Genomic DNA, 24,835 nt, shown 5'->3' with positions numbered 1-24,835 from the left:
AGAGTAACCGTCATTTTAATTTTTATTTCATAAAAGGAAAGGACGCATGAAAATAAGCAACTTTGCAATATATTATCAGAGAAATTTGCTACTTTCACCTAACTGACTGATTTGTCACTGTCAATTCATAGGTAAAATCTGTAAAATATGAAGTCAGTGAAGACAGATCCTCCCTTTACTCAGACAGATAATAGCTGGTGCTTTAAAAGTTCTATGTTTAGGGAAGAGGAGAAAAGCATAGACATTCTGCTGCAAGTTCTCCTTAAAGGACAGTTACAGCTTTCCATAGAACTTCATGAGCACCAACTGTTGTAATGAAAAAAATCTATGTTGGCTGAAGACAGATTTTACCAGTAAATTGAGAATTTTGATAATGAATGATCAGTCCAGGAAGAGAAAGAAGTAGATTTCTTGGATGCGATATTTTACAAAGTTTCTTATTTTGACACATACTATTGATTTGATTTGTGTAATAAAAAGTACAATGATGGTTACCCTTTAAAGCTGATTACTATGATATGTACACAATTTTCTTCCTGTTTCAAGATTTCCTCTAGTGATTGGTTTCCAAACCCTCATCTGAACATACAAATATGATGCATTGTCTTTTTACATCACATCAGTAATATCTACTCAGTGTCAGCAGCACAATACCATCAGCTGCCCTGTAAATATTCCCAGCATTTTCTGCATGTCATTCAGATCATTCACAGCTGTCACTGACATATTGGATCCATTGACATCATTACTCCCTGTGACTGTCCATTTATTGTCTTTGTGTTATATATACTTTTTGCAGAATTTTTAGTTAGTGAGTATTTTGACCATATCCATCATTTTTATGCAGATTTTTCAGCTCTATGCTGTATAAACTTGAATGCTTATTGGATGAAGCAGATCAGGTGACGTGTATTTGTGTAATGAGGGGGGTGAGACCTAAGAATACAACGCCCTTTATCAGGGTGTACAGAATTATTTGGCAGCTTGTTTTCCTCAGGAAAAAGGATCAAAGTGATTTAACTCAAAAGTCAAAAATTGTTACAAGTCTTACAGAGCAGGACTCTTGGAATTGCTAAGATTTTGAGGGCGTGACCAAAGAACCATCAACATTTTTGTTGGAAATAGTCAATAGAATATATGTATATAAGGCTTCACCAGACTGGTGTTTCACTGGTTGGACCCAGTCCTTTTGTCTGCCCTTATTCACACACTGACGTCAACATCGACACATGGTAAGGTTTTAATATTAGACAGTGTAGGACCGTCCTGATCAGAGTTACCTTGTCGTGGTGGGATGGATTTTATGCTATTTTTTTATCTAAAAAAAAAGTATTACTAAAAACTCTGTGTTATTTAAATGCACTTTTTGCTTTTTATTTACTTAGTTACAGCAGGGTTTATGCTCACTTTTTCTCTTGTAGGTTTTATATGTTTTGTGGCCAATATGAACATACGTTTATGTTCTGCATGTGTACCAACTCAAGTCAAGCTCAATTTTTGTGTTTTTTTAAATAGTCAACAGAAGTTGCACAAAGTATGTTGAGAAAAAAAGGCAGGGGCAAAAAACTGGGATAAGTCAAACGTGAAGTGACTAGGAAGCCATTATCCTCCAGTGCTGTCATATTCCAGAACTGCGACCTTCCTGAGGCCCAGAAGTAGAAGGGTTTCAGTGCTCAGAGACACGGCCGAGTTGAGGAGGCTGAGCCTGACCACTACTGAGCAAGACGCAGAAGTAGAAGGGTTTCAGTGCTCAGAGACACGGCCGAGTTGAGGAGGCTGAGCCTGACCATCAGTGAGCAAGACACAGAAATACAAGGTGTTCAGTGCTCAGTGACATGGCCGAGGTGAGGAGGCTGAGCCCGACCATCAGTGAGCAAGACACAGAAGTACAAGGTGTTCAGTGCTCAGGACATGGCCGAGGTGAGGAAGCTGAGGCCAACCACCGCTGAACAAGACACAGAAACAAGATGTTCAGTGATCAGAGACTTGGCCGAGGTGAGGAGGCCGAGCCTGACCACCACTGAGCAAGACACAGAAGTACAAGGTGTTCAGTGCTCCAAGACACGACTGAGGTGAGGAGGCTGAGCCCAACCACCACTGAGCAAGACACACAAGTACAAGGTGTTCAGTGCTCAGAGACACGACCGAGGTGAGGAGGCTGAGGCCGACCACCACTGAACAAGAGACAGAAGGGGAAACATCAAGAATGGGCCAATAAATGTCTGAAGAAAAAAATATCAAAGGTTTTGTTGAATAATGAGATGAGTGTGCCTCTTAACGGACCAAATGGATGGGCCCATGGCTGGGTCTGTAATGTCCGCTTTTACCCAGATGCCAGCAAGGTAGAGGTGGATACTGCTTTGGGCTGCAATAATTAAAGATGAGCTAGTTGGACCATTTCGGGTTGAAGATGGACTCAAAATCAATTCCCAAACCTACTGCCAATCTTTAGAAGATATTTTCTTCCAGCATAGGTACAGGAAAAAGTCAGCATCTTTCCAGAAAACCATGATCTTTGAGCAGGATAATTGCAGCATTGAAGTCTCCAATTCTGGGCTGCCAGTAATGGCCTTAAAGAGTAAAGAATAATAATGACCCTTAATACCTGACCTAAACCCTATTGAGAACTTGTAGGGAGATTTACGGTGAAGGGAAACAGTCCACTCTCTCAGTGTCTAGGGCTGTTGTTGTTGCTGCCCAAAAAGTTGATCCTCAACAGATCAAGAAACTGACAAACTCCATGGATGCAGATTATCACTGTTATTAAAAAGAAGGGTGGCTATTTTTGTCACTGATATAGTTCTTGAAATGTCAGAAATGTATTTTCATACATTTTGAGTTGTTTGGTTATTCTCACTTTAACAGATGAAATTAAAAAATTGAGATGGAAAAATGTAGGTTTTTCATTTAGTAGCTTAATATTTCTGCACACAAATAGTTGCCCAATAATTCTGCGCATATAGATATTCTTTAAAGAAAAACAAAACTTCACTTTCTAAAATATTCAGACAGGTGATGGATATGGTTGTTTATTATTTTTGTTTTTTTACAGGGGACATGAGCGTTGGTGGATTAGGCATTAGGTGAGTGTAATGGTTGTTTATTATTTTCTGTCTTTTACAGTGGACATGGGCTTCAATGGAATAGGCATAAAATGAGTATAACTTTGTTTTTTAATTTTAAATGAATGTGTAACACAGTGTTGATTTTATTTCAAATAAAGGACTATGTTCTTGCTGTGTGCTTATTTCCAAACATACTATGGGTTTTGTAATAGGGGCATCTTATAGATGCTTCTCCATTACTAACCACGGGGCTTGATGTCACTTGACAATACAAAAGTGACATCAACCCCAACTCTATAACCCTACTTAGCACTGCCACAGGGTAAGTGGGAAAAGTGAGGCAAAGTGCCAGATTTGGGGCATCTTATGGATGTGGCATTCCTGGGGGGGGCTGAGGGCTGATGTTTGTAGCCTCGGGGGGCAATATCTCTGACCTCTTCCTATGCTATTAATATTAACCCATCCCTATCTGTGTGCCTTTGCTGGTTTGAATTTAAAAGGGGACCATAAGTCATTTTTTTTCTAGGGTCCCCTGTAAATTAACTAGCAAAGGCTAAGCAAACATGTTAGCTGTTATTAATAGCCTGAAACCTTATGGGGTATTGTCCCTTGTCCAGATTATTAACATCAACCCCCAGCTATGGGTTTTACCTCTGCTCATTATGAAAATTGCACGGGAGCCCACACCGTTTTTTTATTTAATTCTTTATTATACACAAGAGTTACATAGTTGCTGTGTAATATAACTTCTATCATTGTTTCCTGGTCATACTCATGTCAGCGCAAGAAGGAGACAATGATGAGAGCTGCCTTCAGCCGCCGTCACCTGGGATCAGTGCGTACTGTACCGCTTTTCCCAGGCGCCAGTATGTGTCATATGGACACCTGGATGTCATTCATTTGTCATCAGTGTGCACATGTGCAGCACTCATTTTGTCTGTGCTGCGCTTAAATTTTACATGTGTGCAGGCTTTTCACACAGACACACGGTCCGTGTTAAAAACATGACATGTGCGTACCAATCTTGAATTCAATGGATGGTTGTGTGTCCGTATTTTTGGCCCTTGAAAAACGGATCACATGCGGACACAAAAAACGGATGTTTGAAGAAGGCCTGAGGAAAAGGGATATAACAGTGGGACATAGCTTGTTGCTGCTCCATATGCATATCAGACCTTTTGAGATGGGCTCCTGGACATATGGCAGATTGTGAATCCCAAATCTGCGCACATCAGGTAATGTGGAGAATAATGATTTACACAGTAGCTACCTCTTTAAGAAGAGGATGATGGTGGTGATGGTGATTGTGATTTGTGCAACTAATTCCCGATCATGGAGAATCAGTATTAACTTCTTAAGAACAGTTTCTTTAATAATGATAATGTAATTATATACAGTTAGTAATCGGTGTTCAGGTTTACACTCACAGTTGAAGATTGACTCATACATGCGGACAGGCAAATCTCTGTGGATTATTTGTTTCATCAAATCAATGTTTTCCTCTTTTAGGGCTGAGCTACTGTATGCTTCTGCTCTGAGGCAGCTTTCCCTTCTGGAGGTGCAACAGGAACCTTCCTAATATGAAGGTTCTCAGCTCTCTTCTTTTATTGGTCCCTTCAAGAGCCAGCAGTCAGCGAAAGAAAACTCCTCCTGTAATCTGCCTTAACCTTCTCATTCCCCACATAAATTGGCTGACCCCTTACACACGACTTAATTCTTACTACCTCATAGGAGTTAGCGCCTCCACCTCTCATGTGACTCATACAGCTGCAGTTATTGGCTGACTGCTCAAGGGAGTTTGTTCCAGCTTTTTCCAGAAGCTACTGCATACCGGGTGACATGTAAACAAGGTCCTGAGAGAGATTAACCCTTTGATTGCTGCCTGTTAACAAGTCTCACAATATGTTACAACATACAGTTTACACAGAATCACAGTTTTGCATGAAACACACTATACCTCTGGTTTCCCATGGAGATGGCCACTTTGTGTGATACCCTAGGTAGGATTTTTACATAAAAACTAAAAATTTTACCATATAAGTGGCACTTTAAGCAATAGTAAGCTTAGTCCAAAGGTCCCAGAGTCTCCTCCAAATTCCTCCACTATCACTCTCTGTTGGATTCACAGCAAAGAGCGCTTATGCCTCCAACACTCAATAAATCCCAATTATCTGGTCAGTCTATGGCACTCCTCTCCTGTGATTTGATTTTTTAGGCACTTTATGGCCCTCTTATCTAAGTAATACTTACTGTAAGATAGAAGGACATGGAGGCTTGACTAATAGACTACACTATTTGGCACTCTGTGCTGTTGCTTTCTAAATTCTTCGATTGTTAAAATAGGTAAATAATTGTCACTGTGTGATTTTAATATTTTGCAGTATTTTGCTAGATATTTTCAAAGAAGAGGGTCAAATGGTCCTAAACATATGACAGGATTTTCCTGCTGGTGACCAGTGTATGGCAACATGTTGGTCCATCAGCAGTCATTTAGTAGTCTATTCAGACAGGAAGAGCATCGAAGGGATGTAAATGAAGCTTGGGGAGGGATGACTGTATATATCTAGATCATGGAAAGTTTATAAGCCTTGTTAGGAAGCTTAAAGAATACAACATGCCATGTTGATAAACTATGACCTATTAGATTGTCTCCTGCAGTCTGTGATGGTAGTAATTATAGGTGGTCTTCATGAGCAGATCTTAGGTTGATGTGTTTTGGTACCATAGCCTTTTCCATGTTGGGTGCTAAGTACATCCAATAAGTTGGGGGATTTGTTACCTTTTTTGATTTATGGATTTGTAACAAACCGATCCTGTATTCAGGATACCCCATCTATTGCACAGGTGGTATATAGTAGTTATTGCCATTGTTTCAGGATGTGGTGCAGATGTTCTATAGTATACAAAGCTCACCTGAAGGAGCTGAATAAAGTGAATAAAGGGTTAAAACATCCTGCTTAAGAGGTGTGCAACATGTGGCTTGCACCAGCCTCCCTACTTCAGGGGAACCTGACAGCTGATACATGCTGACCGGTCCATGGGCAGTATGTATCGGGCAGTGGCTGAATGATCTCAGCCAGGTATGTTTGACTCTGAAATGCTGCGGCGTTTCAGAGAAAAATGAAAAACATGCTCCAATATATGCCAAGAACCAAGTAGCATGGAAGACTAGGCAGAGAGGCGGGTCACCAAAGGCTTCTACCCGACCGCCGCCCTGGAGTGACAGGTCTCTTCCAGTGTGCACGAAAAGGGAGAGATCAGTCACTCTAGGACACTAATCTGTGATTTACAACTTATTGTCAATATTTGGGTAAGTTCACACTAGGTGTTTTTTGAGCGTTTGTTTTTTTTGCAGCAAAACCTGATCTCTTGGCAGGAAAGAAGCTGCAGCAAAAAAAGCATGTTTTCCTTGTTTTTTGTTGTGCTTTTTTATGCTTTTTTTGTGCGGTTTTGGCATGCTAGATTTGTCTCTAGCAAGGTTTAGTGCTGAAAAAAAAAAGGCCGATTCTATAGAATGAGGTTTTGGCACAAAAAATGCATCAAAACCTGATACCTGCCTTTTTGGTGTGTTTTTTTCAGCGTTTTTTAACCACCCATTCATTTTAATGGGTGAAAAACACTGAAAAAGCGCTGAAAGAAGTGACATGCTCTATGTCCTAGAAACCATGCAAAGCACAAAACACTGACGACAAAAAAAACAAAGCTGTGTGCATGAGATTTCTGAAATCTCATAGGCTTTGCTGGTACTGTAAAGCGCAGCTGAAAATTAGCATAAAAAGAGCTGCAAAAATGCCCAGTGTGAACTTAGAGTCCTCAACAACTCCATAAGTGGTGCTGGTTTTAGAAATAAAAACTTTTTTGTGGTCTCAGACAATCCTGTTCTAAATAATTACCTTATATAAAGGAAAACATATTATTTTCAATTTTTACAGGCAATTTGTTTTCTATCCCCTTTAGGACACTGATATTATTAAAGGGAAGGCAATTATTTAATTTGTTCATGTTTGGAGTTTTATGGCCATAACTATTACACTTTTCTATCAATGTCCCCACATGAGGTCTTGTGCTTTGCAGGACGAACTGTATTTTTAATCCCTTTCCGACATCAGGCATATATTTACGCCAATGTCGGACTCCCTCCCTTTGATGTGGGCTCGGCAGTGAGCCCACATCTTTCCCGGGACATGTCAGCTGTTTTGAACAGCTGACATGTGCCCACAATAGCTGCGGGTGGAATCGTGATCCACCCGCGGCTATAAACTTCTTAAAAGCCGCTGTCAAACGCCGACAGCGGCTTTTAAATGTTGCTTCCGGCAATCGTGCCGGAAATATGCACATCGGTGAACCGCGTCATGTGATCTTGGGTCAACGGTATGTTGGCATGACAGCCCGAGGTCTCCTTGACCTTCTATTGGCTATAGTATGAACCGCCACCACCTCCATCTTTACCCCTAAGACATCTAATGTGAACCTCAACATCCTTTTGTATCCAGTGTATACCTGCATCTCATACTGGATCCAGCGTGCACCTCCATTGCCTATTATATTCGGTGAGCACCTTATTGTCCTATTGGATCAGGCGTCTACCTCCATGTCCTATTGGATCCAGTATGCACCTCCATCGCCTATTGATCCATTGTGCACCTCCACCTTCTATTGTATATGTTGTCCACATCTATTTCTTATTCGATCTAGTGTGAATCTCCACATCCTATTGGATGCGGTGTGCTCCTTCACCTCTTATATGATCCAGTGTGCAGCTTCATCTCCAGTTCAATATGGTTCTCACCTCCATCACCGAATCGATACGGGGTGCACCTTCACTTCCTGTTGGATCTGGTGCGGTTTTGATTATTTTCGAATAAAATATATTATTTTTATTAAGTGCAAAGAGGAATAGTCATTTCATGCATTGCCCCATCTGTGGGTGTTTGAGGGGCTCTAAATGCATTTTAAAAGGAATTTCCCACTTTCCCAGTGTTAGCCAATAACTAGGGTATGTTGCGTTCTTGCCACTCTTTCCCAAGCATTTTTTCCACGAAAAAACAGAATTTTACTGTATCAGTAAAGTAAATGAGATTTCTAAACTGCCCACGATGATTATTTTTTCTTGCAGACTTGAGACTGTTTTATATCAACATTTTTGCAGCATTTTTCACTCAGTCTAATGACAAGGAAAAAATGCATCCAAAATGTATCCCCAAAAATACTTCAAAAACCTGTGATTTTTTTACAGCATTTCTCCTGCCAAGAGACAAGTTTTTTATGCAAGAATGTCTGCAGCAAATACTTAAAGGGAATCTGTCACCCTTTTTTGCCCAATAACGGGCGATCAAAAGAACGTATCTGCACCAAAATGGTATCATTAAAAACGTCAGCTCGTTATTGATCGCTCCGGTGAGTATAATCTAACGTGTTTTTCTTCTCTTTCAGGTTACATCTGGGGCTTATCTACAGCATTAACCCCTGATGTCAATGGCGGCAGCTCATAGGGCAATAAAAGGGTGACAGATTCCCTTTAACATGTGCACAAACCCTTAACCCTTATGGTGGCAAGTGTAAAAAGCAACATTTCAACACTTATTGTTGAATAACTCTAGAAAATTATATTAAAATATATATATGTTTTAGGAAAAAAAAACACCTTTTTAATCGGCTATTTTCTGATGAGGAATTCCCTCTAGTCTTATTACAGTCGTAACTGGTGTTCTGCCTGTAAATGTGGTTTTAAGCAGATTCTATGCTTTGAATGCGACTCATTTACTTCTAGAAATGATTATAATGCCAGTGCTCCCTTGTGGGAGTGATCTGAATGCCTGAGAAGTGTGTATTGTATTCCCAGGAGAACCTCGAGCCCAGAATCCAGCATACAGACGTCTCTAGAGAATAGGATCCTAAAGCTTGCTCCGTACAGAACACCCAGAACTCACATTAATAATATGCAAATGTATAAAGAAAATAAATTCATCCTTGAAATACACTCGTGCCTCTGCTTATTCAGTAGTAATCTGGTCATGCGAGTCCTTCAACTCTGTCCAATCACCATCACCCTCCACTCCGTTTCCCTCATTCCCCCAAAGAAAATCCCCTATGAAATCTCAACATTTTGAATAAGAATCAATTAATTGTATTTGGCTAATAATTTGTGATAAATCCAGACAGACATCTGTTTTTTTTTAATTTTGGTGCTTTCTTTTAAAGGGAATCTGTCACCTATTTTTTCGAGTATCAGCTGCTGGCATCGCCATCAGGGGCTTATCTACAGCACTCTGTAATGCTATAGATAAGCCCCCGATGTAACCTGAAAGAGAAGAAAAACGAGTTATATTATACTCTCCCAGGGGCGGTTCGGGTCCAGTTTTGGTCCGGAGGGTGTGGCGGTCCGGTCCGGCGCCTCCCATCTTCTAACGATGACATCCTCTTCTTTGCTTCCCGTCGCGGCTCCTGTGCAGGTGCACTGCGCTACCCTGTTGAGAGCAAAGCAGAGTGTACTGCAGTGCGCAGGCGCCGGGAAAGGTCAGAGAGGTCCAAAGGGCCAGATGTGATCCACGAGTCGTAGTTGCCCCTGGTCTGGCCAAACTGAAGATCAATGGTTTTAACCACAAAGCTGTGCATTAAACCCTGTAACAATAAGCCGTATGCCACAGACCGCAACCGCCAAGCTAAGTGTTATTACCTGTAACCATTAAATGTTTTTCCATTTTTGCCTTTCCCAGCTGAGACAGAAATAACTCTATCCAGTGCTGACCAAAGGAGTTGATGCTACAAAAAAAATTCAGAAACAACAGTAACTAAAATATAAACTGGTGTTCTGGGAACAACAGAGCTCACAGGGCTACTCTTAAAGGTTTGGGTCCTCTCTGGTAAAAGTTAAATGGTTTTCACTACTCGGACAACCCCTTCTGGATCACAATGTTTTCCCTCAGTAAAATAATAACACTTAAACTCACCTCCAGTGCCAGCGCTGTTCCAGCAGTGTTGGCACTGCCTGTCCCAGTACTCACATTATTATGTCATGCGATCACTGCAGGCAATAATCGCTGGCTTCACTCTCCTATGGAACATAATTGACATTTGGATGAAATGAGAGGGCAGCAGCAGCTCTCAGGTTGTCTCGATGTCTTGATTTGTTTAAAGAAAGGGACAGTGAAGCCAACACTGATTGGCCCCAGGGAATATTATGTCATGAGAGTCCTGGGAGAGCAAGTGCCAACACCACTGGAGCAGCACCAGAGGTAAAAAATAAAACTCATGAAATAGGCCTGGACAGAAATGATGGTACCCTTAGCTTAGCATTTTCTTGTACAACCTTTTGAGGCAATCACTGCAATCAAACGATTCCTGTAACTGTCATTGAGACTTCTGCACCTCTCAACAGGTATTTTAGCCCACTCCTCAAGAGCAAACTGCTCCAGTTGTCTCGTGTTTGAAGGTTGCCTTTTTCAGATGTCATGTTTCAGCTCTTTCCAAAGATGCTCAATAGGATTTAGGTCAGGGCTCATAGAACGCCGCTTCAGAATAGTCCAGTGTTTTCCTCTTAGCCATTCTTGGATGTATTAGTTGTGTGTTTTGGGTCATTATACTGTTGCAAGACCCATGACCTGTGACTCAGACCAAGATTTCTGTCACTGGGCAGCACATTTCTCTCTAGAATCCCTTGATAGTCTTGAGATTTCACTGTACCCTGCACAGATTCTAAACACCCTGTGCCAGTTGCAGCAAAGCAGCCCCAGAACATAACAAGCCTCATCCATGTTTCACAGTTGGGACAGTGTTCTTTTCTTGATATGCTTCATTTTTCTGTCTGTGAACATAGAGCTGATGTGCCTTGCCAAAAGTTCCAGTTTTGTCTCATCTATCCATAGGATATTCTCCCAGAAGCTTTGTGGCTTGTCAACATGTAGTTTGGCAAATTCCAGTCTGGCTTTTTTATAATTTTTTTTCAACAATGGTGCCCTCCTTGGTTGTCTCCCATTAAGTCCACTTTGGCTCATACAGTGATGGATTGTGCGATCTGACACTTATGTTCCTTGAGCTTGAAGTTCACCTTTAATCTGTTTAGGGGTTTTTCTGGGCTCTTTTGTTACCACTTGTATTTTTGTATTATCCGTCTTTTTGATTTGTCATCAATTTTCCTCCTGCGGCCACGTCCAGGGAGGTTGGCTAAAGTCCCATGGAGCTTAAATTTCTGATTAATATGTGCAACTGTAGTCACAGGAACATCAAGCTGCTTGGAGATGGTCTCATAACTTTTACCTTTAACTTGTTTGTCTATAATTTTCTTTCTAATCCCCTGAGACAACTCTTTCCTTCGCTTCCTCTGGTCCATGTTGAGTGTGATACACACCATGTCACCAAACAGCACAGTGAGTATATGTAGCCCTCTATACAGGCCACTCACTGATTCCAAGATTGTAGACACCTGTGATGGTAATTAGTGGACACACCGCGATGTAACATGTCCCTTTTGTCACATTATTTTCAGGGGTACCATCACTTCTGTCCAGGCCTATTTCATGAGTTTTATTTTTTTTTTTTTAATTCCGTGGAAGCATGGTTGAAAAGCAATGTTTGACTTTCATTTGTTTATTTTCATAGATTTTTTATTTATTATTACTTTTGTCAGATTCAAGTTATTTCTGTGACTATTGTGGGTTTTGCTGTCATTAAACGAGGGGTACCAACAATATTGACCTCGTGTATAAGTGTTATTATTGTACTGGGGGTAAACATATTGGACATCTCCTTTAAGTTGGTTAACCCCAGAATGAAGTTTGTCACTGTTGCTGCATAACTCTCTTACAGAGTGCCATAATGGGCCAATCCGCAAGCCTCTTACAGAAGCAAATTCCCTGCTTGGAGCCCATCTGCTGCTCTAGAAACCTAAACAATCCATATATTCATTGCAAGTCATTCATTACAATATATAGTATGCAATATAACATTTTTTCTGTTGCAAAAATATATGGCTGCCCGAAGCTTTCCTAACAGATAACATCTGATAAATGGGTGTTTCTGAAGCCTGACTTCCTGAATAACTTCATTAGAAAGGAAGTTGAGTGCTCTTCTCTCGTCTGTCTCTGGTACCTATTGTTGAAACATTCCTTGCCACTAAAATTCTTCATCATAAGATTCATAAAGACATGGAATCAGTTGCATAACTAGAGTCTGATGGGTTCCGGTGCAAGATTTTGACCCTATCCCACAACCATCCTGATAGATATATATATGTAGATATGTGTGTATATATATATATATATATATATATATACACTGCTCAAAAAAGTAAAGGGAACACAAACAGCCTGTTGCAAATGAAATAGAGTTCCCTCTATTTTTTTGAACAGTGTATATATTGTGATAAAACACTCCGGGATCGGCTTTGCTGGGGTCAAAGGTCACGTGCGTTCAGCATGAAACTCAGGCGCAGAGCTGGGATTCGGGTATAACTGACCCTGGGTCAGGTTTATTAATGGTGAAAGCAATGCATAAAGAAATAAAACATAAAACAAATCCTTGCCTGTCCGGCACTAACTAAACAAGGTACCACCTAACTACCAACTGGCGGGCTTCTCCCATCCAGCCAAACCACAGTTGCAGTGGACACTGCTTTCACTCACGTGTGTCTCTCACACAGACAGGCTCTCTGTGTTCCCAGGCTGAGACATTCACACAACCACCTGGCATCCTTTTATATCCACCTCCCATTATCCATTAGTAAGCAGGTACGATACTGACCAGACTAGGCCACATAGGAAAGGAATCTGGGCGAGATATACCTGCCCTCATCCACTATTCCCACATGATTCTCACATATCCCCCCCTCTGCTCAGACCACTCCGGTCGAGCAATGACACCCGCCAAACAGTGCACTCGGGACAGGGCATCTGCATTCCCCATCTGTACCCCTGGGCGGTGCTCCACCGTAAAAGTGTAGGCCTGCAGGGCAAGGAACCACCGGGTCACCGGGCTATTCCGTTCCTTGTTCAAGTGCATCCACTTGAGAGGGGCATGGTCAGTGATCAGCCTGAACTTTCGGCCCACCAGGTAATATTTGAGGGCCTCTAGAGCCCACTTAATGGCGAGGCACTCTTTTTCTACGACTGCATACCTTTGCTCGTGTTTATTCAGCTTCCTGCTGAGATAGAGGACTGGGTGTTCCACTCCGTCCCTCACTTGTGAGAGTACGGCCCCGATACCGGTATCAGAGGCATCCGTTTGTACCACAAACTCGCTGCGGAAGTCCGGAGTCACCAGTAGGGGCTGAGAGCAAAGTGCCCGTTTTAGGCCATGGAAGGCTTCTTCAGCCGCTAAACTCCATTTAATCATGACGGAGTCTTTCCCTTTTGTAAGATCCGTCAGGGGGGTAGCGATGGCTGCAAAATTGGGTATGAACCGGCGATAATAGCCGGCGATCCCCAGGAAGGCTTGCACCTGCTTCTTGTTGACAGGTTGTGGCCAGTCCTGAACCGCCTGAATCTTATCAACCTGGGGTTTAACAACACCCCTCCCAATTACATACCCCAAATACCGGGCTTCTTCTAGCCCGATATGACATTTCTTGGGGTTCGCGGTTAGACCTGCCTCCCACAGGTCGTCAATCACAGCTTGTACTTTCTGGAGATGAGTCTCCCAGTCCAAGCTGTAAATGACAATGTCATCCAAATAGGCCGAAGCGTACTGCCTATGCGGCCTCAGGACTCGATCCATCAGTCTCTGGAAGGTCGCCGGTGCTCCGTGCAGTCCAAACGGCATATACACATACTGAAATAGACCTTCCGGCGTAGCAAATGCCGTCTTTTCTCTGGCAGCCTCTGCCAAAGGGATCTGCCAATACCCCTTTGTTAGGTCTAGGGTCGTAATATACCGGGCTTTTCCTAACCGATCTATTAACTCGTCGACCCGGGGCATAGGATATGCATCAAATTTTGAGACCGCATTCAGCTTCCTGAAGTCATTACAGAACCGGATTGTGCCGTCTGGTTTAGGAATTAACACAATCGGGCTGGACCAAGCACTGTGCGATTCCTCAATGACACCTAACTCTAACATTGCCTTCACTTCTCGGGAAACGGCTTCACGGCGCGCTTCCGGAATTCTGTAGGGTTTCACGTGAACAGTGACACCAGGTTCCGTTACGACCTCATGTTTCATTAGCGTAGTCTGCCCGGGTTTTTCTGAGAAAAACTTTTGGTTGTGAAGTAGAAACTGCCTGATCTCAGTCTTTTGCCGCTCCGGCAGAGTCTCTGCAACCCGTACCTCCGGTACGGTATGCGAGCAGACGGGACGGGCCAGCTCCGCTGACAAGGCAGACCGATGTTTCCAGGGTTTTATCAGATTTACATGATAAATCTGTTCAGGTTTCCGTTTACCTGCCTGGTATACTTTGTAGTTTACTTCACCAACTCTTTCCTTAATCTCAAAGGGGCCCTGCCACTTTGCCAGGAACTTACTGTCCACCGTGGGGACCAGGATCAACACCCTATCTCCGGGTGCAAACGTACGGATCTTGGCGCCCCTATCATAGATTCTTTTTTGGGCTCTTTAAGCCTGCATCATGTGTTCTTTGACGATAGGCATAACAGCCGCAATACGGTCCTGCATTTGTGTGACGTGATCTATCACCGTTTTAAACGGAGTTACCTGACCCTCCCAGGTTTCTTTTGCAACGTCTAACAGTCCGCGAGGACGTCGGGCGTACAATAACTCGAAAGGCGAGAACCCCGTGGAAGACTGGGGCACTTCCTTAATGGCAAAAAGCAAATACGGAAGTAAATAGTCCCAGTTCTTCTCATCCTTGTCTATCGCCTTTCTCAGCATCTGCTTCAGAGTTTTATTGAACCGTTCGACCAACCCGTCTGTTTGAGGGTGATACACGGATGTGCGTAACGGTTCGATTTGTAACAATCGGCAGAGCTCCTTCATTACCCTGGACATAAAGGGGGTCCCCTGGTCGGTTAGTATCTGTTTTGGTATACCGACCCGACTAAACACATGCACCAGTTCCTTGGCAATCGTCTTGGTGTCCACGTGCAGACCGTGGAAGGGGCCCAACTAAATCCATCCCAATCCTCTCAAACGGGACTTCAATAATAGGTAGGGGTACCAAAGGGCTACAAAACCGGGGCTTAGGTGCAGAGGCTTGGCAGTCAGGACAAGACTCACAATATACACGAACATCGTGATGCATGCCGGGCCAAACAAAACAGTGTAATATCCTTTCGGTGGTTTTCTGGACACCCAGGTGACCTCCCATCACATGTCCGTGGGCCAGGTCTAGCACCTGCCGCCGGTAGGGTTTTGGCACGACTAATAGTTGCACCGTGTCTTCCCCCTTTTTCTCTATCTGATAGAGTAAATCATTCTCCAGAACCATGTAAGGATATGCCAGCCTAGAGCCAGGTTCTACGGGTACCCCATTTATCACTTTTACATTTGTCCTAGCCTGAGAAAGGGTAGGATCCTTTATTTGCTCGCTTTAGAAGTCATCTTTCTGAACTTCTAAATCCGGCAAACGGGGAGGTGGACGGCTGTCGGCCTCCTCCTCTTCCCCGGTCTCCTCCGTATCACCCGCCATGACTGAAAACGGGAACTGTAGGTCATTTCCAGCAGACTCTTCCCCCGAGTCTTCCGGGGAGACCTCTTCCAGGGGTTCGGGACCCACACGCGCCCGGGGAGACGAATCATGTACATTATTACCCTGGGGTATCAACTGATTCTCCCACAATTGCCAGAAGTGGGGAAAATCCCGGCCCAGGATAACATCATGCAATAACGCCGGGACGAGTCCCACTTTATGTTGCACAGACCCATAGGAAGTAGTGATGCATATGACTGTGGTGAGGTACGAACAGGTGTCTCCATGCACACACGTTACAGAAAATTTGTCTGATGGTCCAGTCGGGGCTGACACCAGACTGGCCTTCACCAGAGTCACCACACTTCCCGAGTCTAACAATGCCACCACATTTTTTCCATCAACAGTTAAATCACACAAGTGTTTTTCCACCTCCTTTTGACCAGCATTCACACTCACTACCCGTGCAACCATAGACATGCGGTTTTTAGAGTCTGTGACGTCGCACTGCATGGGTTCAGTAGTGAGCGGACAGTTCGCAACAATGTGTCCCATCTCTTGGCAGCGGAAACACCTAACGGGCCCCTTGCTTAGACCATAGTTCGTTACTCTCGGCCTCGCAGTGCGGGCAGTCCCGTTTTCCTCCCCCACTGTCTTAGGGATTTTTCCATCTCCCCTACTCCCAGGAACAGTCTTACCGGTTCCACGTGGAGACGATGAAGAACGAGGTGGGGTAGCGTCGTCTCGGAGTCCTTCCGCCACGGAGTAACGTTCAACCAGATCCACCAGTTGATCTGCCGTCGTAGGATTTCCATGGCTTACCCACTTCCTCAGGGCTGGAGGTAGAGCTCTCAGGTACTTGTCCATGACGACTCTCTGGATTATCTCTGGCGCTGTCAGCACCTCGGGTTGTAGCCACTTCTTCGTCACGTGGATCAGGTCGAACATCTGTGACCGCGGTGGTTTATCCGGCTGATAAGTCCATTGATGCACTCTCTGTGCACGGACAGCGGTCGTCACTCCCAGCCGGGCCAAGATCTTGGCTTTCAATTTGTCAAAGTCCTGCGCAGCTTCAGGTTCCAAGTCATAATGCGCCTTTTGGGCCTCACCGGAAAGAAACGGGGCAATCGGGCCGGCCCATCGTGCCTTCGGCCATTTTTCTCGCACCGCCGTCCGTTCAAACGTGGTCAGGTATGCCTCGACGTCATCTTCGGTCGTCATCTTCTGCCAGTACCGACTCACGTGAATCACTCTCGACTCGGCTTCCAGGTTAACCTCATGTAGGCTTGCCAGGCGCTGCGCCACCTGCTGGAGAAGCGAACGATCGGTAGCTGTCATGTCCACCAACTCCTTCAGCTGGGCCATCATCACCCGATTAGCTTCTTGCTGGACGGCTGTGGACTGTACCAGCACTTTCACCACGTCCTCCATGCTCATGCTTGCAACGTGATGCCCACATTCTCCACCACAATGTGATAAAACACTCCGGGATCGCCTTTGCTGGGGTCAAAGGTCACGTGCGTTCAGCATGAAACTCAGGCGCAGCGCTGGGATTCGGGTATAACTGACACTGGGTCAGGTTTATTAATGGTGAAAGCAATGCATAAAGAAATAAAACATAAAACAAATCCTTGCCTGTCCGGCACTAACTAAACAATGGACAACCTAACTACCAACTGGCGGGCTTCTCCCATCCAGCCAAACCACAGTTGCAGTGGACACTGCTTTCACTCACGTGTGTCTCTCACACAGACAGGCTCTCTGTGTTCCCAGGCTGAGACACTCACACAACCACCTGGCATCCTTTTATATCCACCTCCCATTATCCATTAGTAAGCAGGTGCGATACTGACCAGACTAGGCCACATAGGAAAGGAATCTGGGCGAGATATACCTGCTCTCATCCACTATTCCCACATGATTCTCACAATATATATATATATATATATTGTAGCCACACAAGGGTTTTTCAATTCTATTTTGATGGATTTTCATCCATTCTTCCTTAAAAAATTCTTCTAGTTCTGTGACATTCCTGGATAGCTTGCATGCACTCTTATTTTGAGATCTAGCCGCAGATTTTCAATGATTTTCATCTCAGGGGACTGTGAGGGTCATTGTAAACCCTTCAACTTGTCACTTTTGAGGTCATCTGTTGTGGACTTTGTCATGTATTTAGAAACATTATCCATTTGTAGAAGCCATCCTATTTTCAACTTCATTTTTCTTACAGACGTGTTATGTTTGCATGAAGAATTTGTTGAAATTTCATTGAATCCATTCTTCCATCAACCTGTGAAATGTTCCCTGTGCCATTGGCTGCAACACAACCCCAAAGAATAATTGATCCGCCCCCATGCTTAATGGTTTACGAGATGTTCTTTCCTGAAATTCTGTGCCCTTTTTTCTCCACACATACCTTTGATCATCGTGGCCGAAGAGTGCTATTTTAACCTCATCAGTCCATAGAACTTGTTTCTAAGATGCATCAGGCTTGCTTAGATGATCTTTTGCATACTTCTGATGCTGAATTTTATGGTGAGGATGCAGGTGAGGTTTTTTTCTGAAGACTCTTCAATGATGGCCATATTTGTGCAGGTGTCTCTGAACAGAAGAACAATGTACCACAACTCCAGAGTCTGCTAAATCTTTATGAAGGTCTTTTTCCGTCAAGCAGGGTTCTGATTTGCCTCACTAGCAACCCTACGAGCAACTTTCACTGAAATTTTGCTTGGTCTTCCAGACCTTATCTTGACCTCCAACTGTTCCTGTTAACTGCCATTTCTTTATTATATTTCAAACTGAGGAAAGGGCAGCTTGAAAACCCTTTGCTATCTTCTTATACCCTTCTCCTGTTTTGTGGGCCTCCATCATTTTCAGAGTGCTAGATCGCTGCTTAGAAGAATGTATGGCTGCTGTTTTTTGGCACAAGCTGGGAAATTTGCATTACCTGGTCTTTCCTAATGATGATAGTAAACAAAACATAACCCTAAAAGGCTAATTAACGTCGGAAACCTTGGTCAAAGTAATATGAGCACACAAATCTCCATAGGTGCGCAAACTTTTGCATCAGCCCATTTTCCTTTTGTAATTTTTAAAATGTAAAAAATTACAATACATAAATATTGTTTTTTTGCCTAAAATACAAAGGAAATGTGTAATGTTTAACTTTAGGCCTTTTAGAGATCATTTCAACTTGCTTGACTGTTGACAATAACAGTAATTTTGACCAGGGGTGCACAAACCTTTACATGCCACTGTATGTCCCTCATCCTGGCCCCATCCCGGTATATATGTCCATAATTCTGGTATATATGTATTTTTTCCTGGGTCCCATCCTGGTATATATACACCTCATCCTGGTAGATGTCCCTTTTTCTGGGCCCCATCCTGGTATATATTCCCCATCCAGCTACATGTCCACCATTCTGCTGCTGTTCATTAATGTATAGAAAAAAAAATACACTCACTTTCACCCCACTCCCCTGCCATGCCGCGTCCTTTTCTGAAGCCGTGAGCTGACTTTAGCGTGCAAGCGACGGGAGCGTATGATGTCACTGCCATGCGCCGTCAGTCACATGCATGCCGACGTCAGCTGCTGGCCTCTGACCCACCTGGTCTGTGCGCCACAATACACTTCACCAGAATGTGAGTCCGAGGACGCACATCCAGCTAAAGTATTTGTTGGCATCGGCGGACCCCTCACCTGCCAGGACCGGTTGCGATGGCAACCTCTGCAACAATTTTAGTTACGCCCCTGCATGGCATAAGATTAAAATTGTCAAAACCGCAAAATGCAAAAATAAAAAAGTTTTCCCAGAATTCCTCAGCCCTATATGATATTATGGCTAATAAAGGATACCATAGTTGCAGATCAGTGAAGCAGGCGATGATGTGGTCGAAAATTACTTGTCGCCCAATGCGCTGATTTATAAGAAGTAATAAGCTGAGGATCATTGTTAGTGCCGTCATGTTGAGTTCAGTGGAAGACTCTCTGCTCTTGTATGAGCCGAGAGAGAGAGAGAGAGAGAGATTTTTTTTTCTTTTCTCCGGCACCCAGACAGAATTTCGGGTTAATTCAGTGTCTGCAGGATCCGCTGGGAAAAAAAACGTTACAAGCTCCGTTTCAAAATCTTTGAGGATGGAAACGGACAGCAACATCACGGCGGATCCTCACAAAAACGGATGCAACGGACAGCAATCCGTCAGGATCCGCCACTAATGAAATTCAATGGGGGAAAAAAACGGATCCTCAAAAGAAAATTGCGGATCCGTTTTTTCCAAAACCTGGCGGATTGTGACTGATTGTAAAAAACGGAAGTGTGAAAGAGGCCTTAGGCTACAGCCGAAATATTATACACAACTCGACCCATATGACCTGGCCTTCAGCACGTTCAATTCAGTCCTGCAATGCATCACCAATGGCGTAGCCGTGTATAATACGAATGCACAAACTATTCCTGTAGAGCAATGACTCACATTGATTGTACAAGATTTTGTATTTTTGCCGTTTCTGTCCGTTCCATTGATTTTCAGTGAAGAGGCAATTTGTATGCGAGCACTACATTCAGACTCGCTGCAGTTCATGGAAAAGAGCAACTCAGGACCGCCATTACTCTGTTCAGTGGGGGCCAAAGTGATCACATATAGATCACTGATCCCGATACAGGATTGACAGGAAAAATCACCTAAATGGCTCCAGATCCAAATACGGATTCGCTGCTATTAGCGAGATCTTTTTCTTTTTTTATAGTTCTTTATACATAATTTATACTTTATTTTGAATTTTATGGGTAAAACTGCTTTACAGAATAAGTTGTCACATGTACAAGTAGAGAAACACTATTTCTGTCATTAAATGACTTGTAGCCTGCATTTTTTATCAATTTTTAAGGCAGACCTTACAGGGGTATTTACAGCTCAAATATCCTATTCCAAGATGTAGATGGTGTAATAATAATAATATTAGCAAAATCCTCCAATTAGACACATACTATAGTTCTCCTAATTAGCTATGTCCATAACCCCATGTGCAGGCCACTGCAGTAGCCTAGGTAACAACTAAATAACTTATATGAGTGGTCAAAACCTTGGATACCTGAGCTACTGCAATGCCCTGCACATGGGGTAAGTGACATAGCGAATCAGAAGAACTATACTACATGTCTAACTGAAGCTATTTGATATTATTATTATTATTTCACTCATTACATATTGGGATAGCATCTTGAAAATGGGAATACCCCGTTGAGCAGTTAATCAGCAGAATAGCGCTGTCTAATGGGAGACTAAGGGTAACCTATTTGTACGATCTGACTACAGAGAAGACTGTAGTCAGGATCCATTAGTTATTCAGAAGTCTTCATTTATTTATATTCAGGTCTTCCATTTATTCATTGGGCGAAAACCCCTTTAATTATGGCAGAGAACAATCAGCTGGGGTAAGAGGAGTTTTTACCGATATAATACAATCTGACTACGGAGGAGATTGTTTGGAGTCAGGATCCAGTACTGAATTTCAGGATTTTAGAGACTACGAGCAATAGACCTGGAAATAACACTTGCGAGAAACTCGGAACAAGTCTCACATCTCAATACCCCGCACTGCCACCGGCACTCGGGACCGGAGTGTGCAGCTGCATAAAAATACATGCAGCCGCACACTCCAGTCCCGAGTGCCGGCGGCAGTGTCGGGTATTGAGATTGAGTTTCTCACAAGTGTGACCTCGGCCTAAGGAGGAAAAATTGGTCATTACGATATATTACAAAGTTGAAGATTCTTCTAGAAATCTGAAATTCAAGCGTAATTTTGTTTAATATTTTTCAAACTAAGAAAAACTATAACTTTCACATAACATCAATAAATATCAATAAGATATTAATAAAAATAAACGCACAATGACATTCAGTCTAATCCCTACTAGATTCCTCCTGGCCCCAAACATGAATAATTAAAGCATCTTCATCTATGTCTTACGTAGAAGCGATGCCTAAAAACGTGAGAAACTAATTATTATGAAATACGTTTGTTCGTCCTTTAACCTTGGCTGTTATTGCAGCGCTGATGCCACCGGCGCTCGGTTATTAAGATTCTCCGCATCTTCCCAGAGGAGCAGGTCTGTGGCAGAACACGGTCAAAAGGAAATACATATGTATCAATAGTCACCAGAGCATGAAAGAAAAAGTTAAAAAAAAAAAGCTCTTGACGTAAGGCTATGCATATTTCTAGTTCAGCTTATTACAAATGCAGAATTTCTTCTCTCCAGGAATTAGTCTTTATTCCACTATATTATGGTGTCCTCTTTTTTGATCAACACAGAGAGGCTTTTTGGCACCCTCCTTATTTCTCAGCACCCAGTCCAAAGCAATGATAAAACTAACCATAAAGAATATGACCATAAAATATTAATGATCATGGTTAAAAAAACAGCGCCACCCCTGTTCACTGGTTATGGGTGGTATTGCAGCTCAACACCATTTACTTCTATGCAGCTATAATGTAATATTAGACACAACCCATGGACAAGTTTAGCTCCATTTTTGATACAAAGCGTCCTTGGGGGGTTTTTTTAGATTTTTTTTTTTTTATGATAATTAATTATTTTTGTCTTTTCGCATTTCAGGTTTAAAGTCTTTAGGAATGACCATCGCTCAGTGTTATGAAGAAGTCGGCCTTCTACTCCTCTTCTTGTCGGTGGGCATTTCCATATTTTCCGCCTTGGAATACGCTGTTGAGCATAACGTCCCTGACACGACTTTCACCAGTGTCCCCAGCGCCTGGTGGTGGGCGACAACGTCCATGACCACAGTAGGCTACGGAGATATCAGACCGGATACCACGTTTGGTAAAATTGTGGCGTTTTTGTGCATTTTATCGGGGATCTTAGTTTTAGCGTTGCCAATAGCTATTATCAACGACCGATTTGCTGCTTGTTACTTCACATTAAAAATGAAGGAGGCAGCTCTGAGGCAAAGAGAGGCCTTAAAGAAGCTAATGAAAAACATCAGCACTGAGTCCGATATCAATGTAAACCTAAGGGACATTTATGCTAAAAGTGTCATGGAAATGTTACGACTGAAAACCCGAGAGCGAGCAAGTACAAGAAGCAGCGGAGGAGATGAATTCTGGTAATTCTAGAGTGTTTTGAGTTTGTTTTTTTTACCTTTTTTGTCTCAATTACAATTTAGCTTTACTTGGATGTGGCTTTTTGCGATCAGATGTAGCAGGCATCGATCATTTCATTTTTGGGGGATTTTATTATGCTGCACTTTTTGTTATGGTGATAAATCCAGCTTCTGGCCACATTAAAGGCGCCCTCCAGCCCTGCAGGTACCTGGTCATGCGAACCAATGCTCAAGGTGTGAGATACAAGAAGGAACCTTCAAGAAACCTTCAAGAAAACACCATGGATCTCTCCATCAGTAAGGAGCGGGGACTACCTACGACATTGGGGTGGCTGTCCGGATTTGCAGCACTTGCCCAAAGTTCTAAACCAAGGATGAAAAACTTCCTTCAAAAAAAGATTTTGTGCAGAGAAACAATATCCTGAAGCCTGGAGACCTACAGATCCAGCGACCTCTCGACAGAACTTCCTTTTCTTACTGTTAGATCAGGTGCTGATGACGGTAGATTTTCTCATCCGAGAGACTCGGGACAATTATGGAAATGACACTCTGTGTCTCTGATTCTATCAGATGTGGAGAAGATGGAGAAAAAAATGCTTCCATCTTCTCCATTCTGTCAGTGCGTGGAAATTGGACCGCACTAAGATGTCATCCAAGTTCAGTCCAATGTTTTCAACATGGGGAGCGTGATACAAATATCTGATCAAACGCGGACCTGCAGTGATCCAAAGGATAGGTCATCAATCAAAAAGTAGTGAACAACCTCTTTAAGTACCTCTAAGTGCTGATTGCAATGGGCAACTGCTCCATCTTTTTAAGAAGCCCTCCGCCTCCCATCAAAGTTTTTATCCTCAATATATATTGCAATCGTCATATTATATAGCACTGTGTACTTACAATTGCTCATATTGCCTTTCTACCTGGATAATTCTTCTCTTTTCTCTGCTCTGCTATGTAGAAACAGGAAGCCTCTTGTCCCTTCATTTATCAGGATTTGGATGTTTCGCCCCCAGCAGTTCGCCCCTGAGTCCATTTCGCCCCTGCACATTTCGTCCCCAGCATTTGGCAAATGATAGGGGCGAAATGTGCGGAGGCGGAATGTACCTGGGGGTGAACTGCTGGGTGCGAAACTTCCTATAACCCAAAATTTGTATTCTCTTAATATATTACAGTTATCATATTACATACCACTGAGTACTTACAATTGCCCATTTTGCCTTTCTACCCAGCTAATTCTTCTTTTCCCTATTAGGTCTATGACATCACTGATTAAACACTGACCAGCTGAATCCTTCTAAGTGGTGGAAGAGGGGAATGATAAATGGGTTATAGGAAGTTTCGCCATTTGTCATTCCCCTCTTCCACTTAGAAGGATTCAGCTAGTCAGTGTTTAATCACGTGATGTCACAGACCTAATAGGGAAAAGAAGAATTAGCTGGGTAGAAAGGCAAAATGGGCAATTGTAAGTACTCAGTGGTATGTAATATGATAACTGTAATATATTAAGAGAATACAAATTTTGATAGGAGGAGAGCTTCTTTTACAAGCACATTTTAAAGAGTAACCGTTGCTTTAATTTTTATTTTGTAAATCAACAGTACACATGAAAGTAAGAAACTTTAGATGATATGTTAATGGAGATAATTGCTTTATTCTTCCTCTTGGACTGATTACTCGCAATTCATAGCTAAAATCTATACAGATTTTCTCATTACTGAGATGGCAGTTGGTGTTTTTAAAATTCTATGGAGAAGGCAGGACCTAGAGGCAGAGACAGACATCCTGCCTGAAATGACGGTTACAGTCTTGCAAAGACAGATTTCCCCTAAATTGAGAACTTTGAGGACAAATTATCAGTTCTGGCAGAGACAGAAGAAGTTTTCTCTGATCACATATATTCCAAAGATTCTTATTTTCACATGTATTATTATACATGGAGAAAAAAAATATAAAACAACAGTTATTCTTTAATTAATTTCCCCTATTGAGAATGCACAAGTAATGTTTATTTATACGTTTATATTTTTTTATCCTGAAAAAAAAATGTAAGTTATTTTTTAATAATAGG

General features: G+C 42.7%; 1 protein-coding gene across 1 annotated transcript in view; it reads left to right on the top strand.

Annotated features, from left to right (window-relative positions):
• KCNV1 (potassium voltage-gated channel modifier subfamily V member 1) overlaps positions 1–23,875 on the top strand; it is a 50,053-nt gene extending 26,178 nt beyond the window's left edge. Inside the window, exon 2 of the mRNA XM_073590204.1 lies at positions 22,266–23,875. Within this exon, the coding sequence (XP_073446305.1) occupies positions 22,266–22,774 (509 nt within the window). The 3' untranslated portion in view covers positions 22,775–23,875. The remainder of the gene's footprint in view (positions 1–22,265) is intronic.
• The last annotated feature ends 960 nt before the right edge of the window (positions 23,876–24,835 follow it).

This window comes from Dendrobates tinctorius, unplaced genomic scaffold (assembly GCF_039654945.1).
Source record: "Dendrobates tinctorius isolate UK_male_01 unplaced genomic scaffold, ASM3965494v1 ptg000116l, whole genome shotgun sequence".
In the NCBI taxonomy this organism is placed as follows: Eukaryota; Metazoa; Chordata; class Amphibia; order Anura; family Dendrobatidae; genus Dendrobates; species Dendrobates tinctorius.
Note: the sequence above shows the minus strand (reverse complement) of the source record. Positions and strands in the feature narration are given on the sequence as shown.